The 10,063-nt window shown below is 37.8% G+C and overlaps 1 protein-coding gene across 1 annotated transcript in view; it reads right to left on the bottom strand.

Moving 5' to 3' along the window:
* LIPI (lipase I) overlaps positions 1-10,063 on the bottom strand; it is a 57,994-nt gene that overhangs the window by 12,411 nt on the left and 35,520 nt on the right. The window contains exon 9 of the mRNA XM_007100011.3: positions 5,276-5,452. Coding sequence (XP_007100073.2) covers positions 5,276-5,452 — 177 coding nt within the window. The remainder of the gene's footprint in view (positions 1-5,275; positions 5,453-10,063) is intronic.

The raw sequence follows: 10,063 nt of genomic DNA on the forward strand, positions 1-10,063 counted from the left end.
TTTTTTTTTTTTTTTTTTGCAGTACGCGGGCCTCTCACCGCTGCGGCCCTCCCCGCCGCAGAGCACAGGCCCCGGACACGCAGGCCCAGTGGCCATGGCCCGCAGGCCCAGCCACCCGTGGCATGCGGGACCCTCCTGAACTGGGGCTCGAACCCGCATCCCCTGCACCAGCAGGCAGACCCCCAACCACTGCACCACCAGGGAAGCCCTGTTGGAAGATTTTTTATCACAGTTTCAATTTCAGTGCTTGTGATTGGTCTCTTTATATTTTCTATTTCTTCCTGGTTCAGTCTCGGAAGGTTGTGCTTTTCTGAGAATTTGTCCATTTCTTCCAGGTTGTCCATTTTATTGGCATAGAGTTGCTTGTAGTAATCTCTCATGATCCTTTGTATTTCTGCAGTGTCAGTTGTTACTTCTCCTTTTTCATTTCTAATTCTATTGATTTGAGTCTTCTCCCTTTTTTTCTTGATGAGTCTGGCTAATGCTTTATCAATTTTGTTTATCTTCTCAAAGAACCAGCTTTTAGTTTTATTGATCTTTGCTATTGTTTCCTTCATTTCTTTTTCATTTATTTCTGATCTGATCTTTATGATTTCTTTCCTTCTGCTAACTTTGGGGGTTTTGGGTTCTTCTTTCTCTAATCGCTTTATGTGTAAGGTTAGGTTGTTTATTTGAGATGTTTCTTGTTTCTTAAGGTAGGATTGTATTGCTATAAACTTCCCTCTTAGAACTGCTTTTGCTACATCCCATAGGTTTTGGGTTGTCGTGTTTTCATTGTCATTTACTTCTAGGTATGTTTTGATTTCCTCTTTGATTTCTTCAGTGATCTCTTGGTTATTAAGTAGTGTATTATTTAGCCTCCATGTGTTTGTATGTTTTACAGATTTTTCCTGTAATTGATACCTAGTCTTATAGTGTTGTGGTCAGAAAAGATACTTGATATGATTTCAATTTTCTTAAATTTACCAAGGCTTGATTTGTGACCCAAGATATGATCTATCCTGAAGAATGTTCCATGAGCTATGTATTCTGTTGTTTTTGGAAGGAATGTCCTATAAATATCAATTTAAGTTATCTTGTTTAATGTATCATTTAAAACTTGTTTCCTTATTTATTTTCATTTTGGATGATCTGTCCATTGGTGAAAGTGGGGTGTTAAAGTCCCCTACTATGATTGTGTTACTATCGATTTCCCCTTTTATAGCTGTTAGCATTTGCCTTATGTATTGAGGTGCTCATATGTTAGGTGCATAGATATTTACAATTGTTATATCTTCTTCTTGGATTGATCCCTTGATCATTATGTAGTGTCCTTCTTTGTCTCTTGTAATAGTGTTTATTTTGAAGTCTATTTTGTCTGACATGAGAATTGCTACTCCAGCTTTCTTCTGATTTTCATTTGCATGGAATATCTTTTTCCATCCCCTCACTTTCAGTCTGTATGTGTCCCTAGGTCTGAAGTGGGTCTCTTGTAGACAGAAAATATATATGGGTCTTGTTTTAGTATCCATTCAGCCAGTCTATGTCTTTTGGTTGGAGCATTTAATCCATTTCCATTTAAGGTAATTATCGATATGTATGTTCCTATTACCATTTTCTTAAGTGTTTTGGATTTGTTATTGCAGGTCTTTTCCTTCTCTTGCGTTTCCTAGCTAGAGAACTTCCTTTAGCATTTGTTGTAAAGCTGGTTTGGTTGTGCTGAATTATTTTACCTTTTACTTATCTGTAAAGGTTTTAATTTCTCTGTCGAATCTGAATGAGATCCTTGCTGGGCAGAGTAATCTTGGTTGTTGGTTTCTCCCTTTCATCACTTTAAATATGTCCTGCCACTCCCTTCTGGCTTGCAACGTTTCTGCTGAAAGATCAGCTGTTAACCTTATGGGGATTCCCTTGTATGTTATTTGTTGCTTTTCCCTTGCTGCTTTTTTTTTTGCGGTACACGGGCCTCTCACTGTTGCGGCCTCTCCCGTTGTGGAGCACAGGCTCCGGACGCACAGGCCCAGCAGCCATGGCTCACGGGCCCAGCCGCTCCACGGCACGTGGGATCCTCCCGGACCGGGGCACGAACCCACGTCCCCTGCATCAGCAGGCGGACTCTCAACCACTGTGCCACCAGGGAAGGCCTGTAGTTTTGTAAAATGTATTAATATATAAATAATTTAAAGCCATTCTATATCCCACACATTATAAAAGTTTTCTTATTTTGTTTTTATTAATAATGTTTGTGACATACAGATTTTATTTTTTTAATTTGTATGGAGGCAAATTGATTAATATTTTCCATTTAGTTTCTCTGTCTTGGCTTCATTATTCTGCATACATAAACATTTGCCTATGTTTTCTCCTTACTGTTTTATATTTAATATGTTACTGTATCTATAACTAATTTTGAATATGTTATAATTAAGACATTAAACTCTTTTTCAGTTGTCATTTATTCTTGTGTCTTTACTTGAAAGGTTATTCACATCATCTACAAAATTACGTTTTGGAGTTTTCCTTTTACTCCCTTAAATGCGTATATATTCTTCTGCCAGTATCAAACTTTTAAAATTATTGCTGTTTTGGAATTTGCTTTTCTGTTTCATAGTTAAAGTTATAAACACGACTCTCATTATTCAAATTTTCTTGGCTCCTCTCAATAATTTGTTATTCCAAGTTAATTAGGAAGAGCTAAGCCATCTCTTCTGGAGATTTTGATGGGAGTCATGTTAAACTTATAGGTGAGTTTAATAAGAATTGCCATTGCTACAGCATTAAATCTTCCATTCCATGAAGAATACTTGCAGAATTCTATACTTATCACTCAATCTTAAAAATAAAATATATGGGGCTTCCCTGGTGGTGCAGTGGTTGAGAGACTGCCTGCCAATGCTGGGGACATGGGTTTGTGCCCCGGTCCGGGAAGATCCCATATGCCGCGGAGCGGCTGGGCCCGTGAGCCATGGCTGCTGAGCCTGCGCATCCGGAGCCTGTGCTCCGTAACCGGAGAGGCCACAGCAGTGAGAGGCCCGCGTACCGCAAAATAAATAAAAATAAATAAATAAAATATATGAGTGGCTCTAAATGTTGCTCTCTTTTAGTTTCCTGGTTCTTAGTTCATTCTATCAATTTGAGATCTGTATCTTCTTCAGCTGAGGAGAGATTCCTTTCATCATATCTGTAGTTACTTCTTCTGTTGTGTCTCCTCTTCAGCAATACTAGGTATCTACATTTTTGCATTTTAATTATTTTCCCCAAAAATTATTCCTCAATCTTCTCTATTATATTACCTTATTCTGTAGGTTATTAAAAATGAGTTTTCTAAATTATAAGTCTACTCTTTCTTGTTTTTAATGTTGACACTAAATTTGATGTTGACCTTAGTTTCTTAACTCTGTCAGTTCCATTTAATCACGGTCAGTTGCTTGATCATCTTGCTCTTCACTTGTTCCTTCACGGATTACTGTTTCCTTAAATATTATTGAGAACACCAAGCAATTCCTTGTGAAATTTCCTATAATAAATCTTTTAAAAAGTCAACCTTATTTCTAAATCTTGATTGTTGGATTCTTTCTTATGTTGCTGATCCTGAATTAGGCACCATTTTGTTGTTGTGTTTTTCCTGTTCACCTCTGCTTCAACAATGGGAGATGAGTATCTAGCTCTGGCACTTGCCCATATATACATTATCCTTGGTTCCTTTTACTGTGCAGACGTATGGAACTAAATTTCTCTTTCTCATAGTGAGCTCACGTGCTGTTTTATATACAAAGATTCTAGCTAATGCCTGGCCAAGACTTACAGCATCTGCTTCTTCTAGACTGAGGAAGAAACTCATTTGTTTCTCTTTCCAGTTATGATATACAGGGAGAAGACTATATTCCAGAACAATATAAATCCTTTACATTTAAGTGCCAGAAACAGAGCTGTAACAGAGTTTTAAAACTATAACAACTACACTTCTTTACTCATACTCAGCATCCCGAGGCTCAGAGAGGTATTAATGGAGGAGACTAGGGGAATATGATAGTGCAACAACCATGACCTGTTTAAAATCTATTTTTTGAGGACTAGAAATTTCTATTTGTAGGACTACAGTTTCTATTATATTTAGCATAGGTTTTCATTGTTAAAATAATAGATACAGAGATCAGTTGAAAATTAAAAATCTTGGAGCTCTAGTCCTTTAAACATGACCCCCCCCACCAAACTTTCTCTTTCGCTCTCTGATATACTTTGGTAGAGAATGGTTTTGCTAATGTTCCTAACTGAAAATGTCCATATATTTTGGTATTTTTGTAAGTATTTCAGTCAAAGGCAAAAGTAAAATTACCCCTTGTTATCTCTCCATTACAATGACATTTCACTCATTGACTTTTTTTTTTTATAAATTTACTTATTTTTTTATTTTTTGGCTGTGCTGGATCTTCGTTGCTGTGTGCGGGCTTCCTCTAGTTGTGGCGAGCAGGGGCTACTCTTCGTTACGGTGCACGGGCTTCTCATTGTGGTGGCTTCTCTTGTTGTGGAGCACGGGCTCTAGGCCCACGGGCTTCAGTAGTTGCAGTGCTCGGGCTCAGTAGTTGTGGCTCACAGGCTTAGTTGCTCTGCGGCATGTGGGGTCCTCCCGGACCGGGCTCGAACCCTGTGTCCCCTGCATTGGCAGGCGGACTCTTAACCACTGTGCCACCAGAGAAGTCCTCACTCATTGACTTTTGAATGACTAAATATTCTCATACCAAAAGTTTACAAAATAACATACTTCAGAGAATTTTCCCAGTTCTCCTTTGTTGAAGTAGACCTCATCTAAATGCATATGCTTACCACTTATTATTTTTATTATTTTTATTCTCCAGAAATTCTTATTTACTGTGTTTGACATTCACAAAAAGGTAATTGGGAAATGAAGCATATAAATACAGGAACATAAACAGAGATAAAGAGAAAGTGTTGCAGTCAACCAAAGAAGAGAGATTTCTAGCAATCCAGAAACCCATTGAAATGACTGATAAAGTTCTAAGGCAGACATTTGTCTCACTTTTTTTCATGTTTATTGTGTCTCATGAAATGATTGTATGTGTTTTTTCTTTGCTTGGGTAATGTGATTCCAAAATAAATCTCATCTAAGCCAAAAAATATTTTTGTATCTTTTAGATATTCCAATATTTATATAAAATACAATCTAAAATACACAATAAGCAGATATTCAAATACATGAATTTTTAAACCACTCCTTAGCAAAGCAATATTTTCAAGTTTAAAAGATAACATTGAAATCAAAATTTAGTTTTCTTACCTTTCTGGATATGTAAGTGATTTTAACTTGAGACGCTGAACAGTGTATTTGCATGTGGAACATTGCTGATTTGAGCTCTGAAAATATGCCAAACTAATGCTTGAAATATTTACAACATCATTTAGAAACTGAGCAAGAATCTTGAATTCTTGAAGTTTATAAAATAATCTGTTCCTCCTAAACAGAAAATTTCATATTTCATCATATTAGTAATTCAAAATGTAATACAACTTCAAAATCAATACAATCTTATAAACATTAGATAGAAATGCCAATATTACAGGGAAAGGCCAAACAATAAAATATGTGGTAAAGTATTTATTAAAATAATTTAAACAGTAATTTAAAACAAAATAAAATAATAATAATATATATAACCCCACACTCAAATATTTTGGGAAAACTTTTCTGATAAAAAGTGGGACATCTTGTCTTTCTGACTTGGTATGTAGATTGTACATATTACTAAGATTAGAGAAGTCACATTTTGCTTCTTTTTATAGGCCCCTGAACAACTATCGCCGTTCTTTGAATAGACTGAGCCCTCAAATAGGGATCCTTTGTTGTTCTGTGCCACTTTATCACTTCATGGGTCTGACTGACTCAAAAGGAAACAGCAAAGGAGTATGAGGAGGAGGAGAAAGGTAAGAAAGAGGAGGAGGAGGAAAGAAAGGGAAGGGGGAAGGGAGGGAGGGTGGGTGGAAGATACAAAGGAAAGAAGGAAGGAAGGGGATGAAGGAAGGAGAGAAGAGAAGGAAAGGGAAAGAAAAAGAAGAGGAAAGGAAACTGAAAAAAATCTGCTGAAATAATTTCTTCCTTTGAGGCAACAATGACTGACTTGAGCAAAGGCAACTATCACACATAGAATAGCTGAAAAGCAACCAGCGGGACACCCAGCACTTCTGCCATCTTATATTTGTCCCTGCTCTCTTCTCCTTTTGATTCTCCCACAGCATCTAGATCCAAAAAAGGTTGTTATCACTCCCCTCAAAACCCATTCCTGCTCCCTTGTGTCAGAGTGACTACCTCCTCTTTCACAGAATATAATGTCATTGGTCATATCTCTAATTTCTGTCCAAGAGCTTATCTAGATTTCTCAGAGATACTTCAGAGTCAACATATCCAGATGGAAACATGTTGTCTTCCCCCCAAAACTCACATCTGTTCCACTGGTTTCAAATACCAACTGCGTGCTCCACCAAGCCTCTGTCCCCAGCTGAGCCCTGTCTGATGAGACCCAGACACGTATACCCGCTGTTATTCACCATGTCTACTTGGATATCTCAAGGATGCCTAAAGCTCACTAAGTTCAAATTTAATGACATCTTCCCCAACACTCACCTCTCACCAAAAAAGAAAAACAAAACCCCTAAAACAGGGGTCCGCAAACCCCGGGCAGCAGACCAGTACCGGTCCATGACCTGTTAGGAACCAGGCCACACAGCAGGAGTTGAGTGGCAGCCGAGCAAGTAAAGCTTCATCTGCCGCTCCCCATGGCTCGCATTACCACCTGAACCATCGTTAGCATTACCGGCTGAACTCCCCCCACACCCCCGCAGTCCTTAGAAAAAGTGTCTTCCACAAAACCGGTCCCTGGTGCCAAAAAGGTTGGACACTGCTGCCCTAAAACTTAGAAATTTTCTTATAATTTTAAATGGCACGACTATCTGTTGCCCAAGCCAGACATCTAGGCTTTGCCCTTGAGATCATCCTCTCTTTATTTTTTAATTTAAAAAAATTTTTTAGCATCTTTATTGTAGTATAGTTGCTTTACAATGTTGTATTAGTTTCTGCTGTGTAACTAAGTGAATCAGCCATATGAATACATATATCCCCATATCCCCTCCATCTTGCGTCTCCCTCCCACCCTCCTTAAACCACCCCTCTAGGTGGTCACAAAGCACTGAGATGATCTCCCTGTGCTATGCAGGTGCTTCCCACTAGCTATTTTACATTTGGTAGTGTATATATGTCAGTGCTACTCTCTCACTTCGTCCCAGCTTATCCTTCCCCCTTCCTGTGTCCTCAAGTCCATTCTCTATGTCTGCGTTTTTATTCCTGTCCTGCCCCTAGGTTCATCAGAACCTTTTTTGTTTGTTTGTTTTTTAGATTCCGTATATATGTATTAGCATACGGTATTTGTTTTTCTCTTTCTTACTTCACTATGTATGACAGACTCTAGGTCCATCCACCTCACTACAAATAACTCAATTTCGTTTCTTTTTATGGCTGAGCAATATGCCATTGTATATATTTGCCACATCTTCTTTACCCATTCAACTGTTGATGGACACTTAGGTTGCTTCCATGTCCTGGCTATTGTAAATAGTGCTGCAGTGAATATTTTGGTACATGACTCTTATTAACTTATAGTTTTCTCAGGGTATATGCCCAGTAGTGGGATTCCTGGGTCATATGGTAGTTCTAGTTTTAGTTTTCAAAGGAACCTCCATAGTGTTCTCCATAGTGGCTATATCAATTTACATTCCCATCAACAATGCAAGAGGGTTCCCTTTTCTCCACACTATCTCCAGCATTTATTATTTGTAGATTTTTTTATAATGGCTATTCTGCCTGGTGTGAGGTGATACCTCATTGTAGTTTTGATTTGCATTTCTCTAATGATTAGTGACGTTGAGCATCCTTTCATGTGTTTGTTGGCAATCTGTATATCTTCTTTGGAGAAATGCCCATTTAGGTCTTCTGCCCATTTTTGGATTGGGTTATTTGGTTTTTTGATATTGAGCTGAATGAGCTGCTTGTATATTTTGGAGATGAATCCTTTGTCAGTTACTTCATTTGCAAATACTTTCTCCCATTCTGAGGGTAGTCTTTTCATCTTGTTTATGGTTTCCTTTGCTGTGCAAAAGCTTTTAAGTTTCATTAGGTCCCATTTGTTTATTTTTGTTTTTATTTCCATTTCTCTAGGAGGTGGATCGATAAGGATCTTGCTGTGATTTATGCCATAAAGTGTTCTGCCTATGATTTCCTCTAAGATTTTGATAGTGTCTGGACTTACATTTAGGTCTTTAATCCATTTTGAGTTTATTTTTGTGTATGGTGTTAGGGAGTGTTCTAATTTCATTCTTTTAGGCTGTCCAGTTTTCCCAGCACCACCCATTGAAGAGGCTGTCTTTTCTCCATTGTATATTCTTTCCTCCTTTATCAAAGATAAGATGACCATATGTGCCTGGGCTTATCTCTGAGCTTTCTATCCTGTTCCATTGATCTATATTTGTTTTTGTGCCAGTACCATACTGACTTGTTTACTGTAGCTTTGTAGTTTAGTCTGAAGTCAGGGAGCCTGCTTCCTCCAGCTCCATTTTTCTTTCTCAAGATTGCTTTGGCTATTCGGGATCTTTGGTGTCTCCATACAAATTTTAAGATTTTTGGTTCTAGTTCTTTGAAAAATGCCATTGGTAGTTACATAGGGATTGCATTGAATCTGTAGATTGCTTTGGGTAGTATAGTCATTTTCACAATGTTGATTCTTCTAATCCAAGAACATGGTATATCTCTCCATCTATTTGTATCGTCTTTAATTTCTTTCATCAGTGTCTTATACTTTTCTGCATACAGGTCTTTTGTCTCGTCTTTAATTTCTTTCATCAGTGTCTTATACTTTTCTGAGTACAGGTCTTTTGTCTCCTTAGATAGGTTTATCTCTAGGTATTTTATTCTTTTTGTTGCAGTGGTAAATGGGAGTGTTTCCTTAACTTCTTTCATATTTTTTGTCGATAGTGTAAGGAATGCAAGAGATTTCTGTGCATTAATTTTGTATCCTGCTACTTTACCAAATTCATTGATTAGCTCTAGTAGTTTTCTGGTAGCATCTTTATGATTCTCTATGTATAGTATCATGTCATCTGCAAAGAATGACGGCTTTACTTCTTTTTTTCCGATTTGGATTCCTTTTATTTCTTTTTCTTCTCTGACTGCTGTGGCTAAAACTTGCAAAACATTGCTGAATAATAGTGGTGAGAGTGGGCAACCTTGTCTTTTTCCTGATCTCAGTGGAAATGGTTTCAGTTTTTCACCATTGAGAATGATGTTGGCTGTGGATTTGTCATATATGGCCTTTTTTATGTTGAGGTCAGTTCCTTCTATGCCTACTTTCTGGAGAATTTTTATCATAAATGGGTGTTGAATTTTGTCAGAAGCTTTTTCTGTGTCTATTGAGAATATCATATGGTATTTATCCTTCAATTCGTTAATATGGTATATCACAATTATTGATTTGCATATATTGAAGAATCCTTGCATTCCTAGGGTAAATCCTACTTGATCATGGTGTATGATCCTTTTAATGTGCTGTTGGATTCTGTTTGCTAGTATTTTGTTGAGGATTTTTGCATCTATGTTCATCAGTGATACTGGCCCGTTGTTTTCTTTTTCTGTGACATCTTTGTCTGGTTTTGGTGTCAGGGTGATGGTGGCGTGATTTCCTCCCTCTGCTATATTTTGGAAGAGCTTGAGAATGACACCCGTGTCCCCTGCATTGGCAGGCGGGCTCTCAACCACTGCGCCACCAGGGAAGCCCTGTTGGAAGATTTTAAATCACAGTTTCTATTTCAGTGTTTGTGATTGGTCTGTTTATATTTTCTGTTTCTTCCTGGTTCAGTCTCAGAAGCTTGTGCTTTTCTAAGAATTTGTCCATTTCTTCCAGGTTGTCCATTTTATTGGCATAGAGTTGCTTGTAGTAACCTCTCATGATCCTTTGTAGTTTTGCAGTGTCAGTTGTTACTTCTCCTTTTTCATTTCTAATTCTATTGATTTGAGTCTTCTCCC

Source organism: Physeter macrocephalus, chromosome 1 (assembly GCF_002837175.3).
Source record: "Physeter macrocephalus isolate SW-GA chromosome 1, ASM283717v5, whole genome shotgun sequence".
In the NCBI taxonomy this organism is placed as follows: domain Eukaryota; kingdom Metazoa; phylum Chordata; class Mammalia; order Artiodactyla; family Physeteridae; genus Physeter; species Physeter macrocephalus.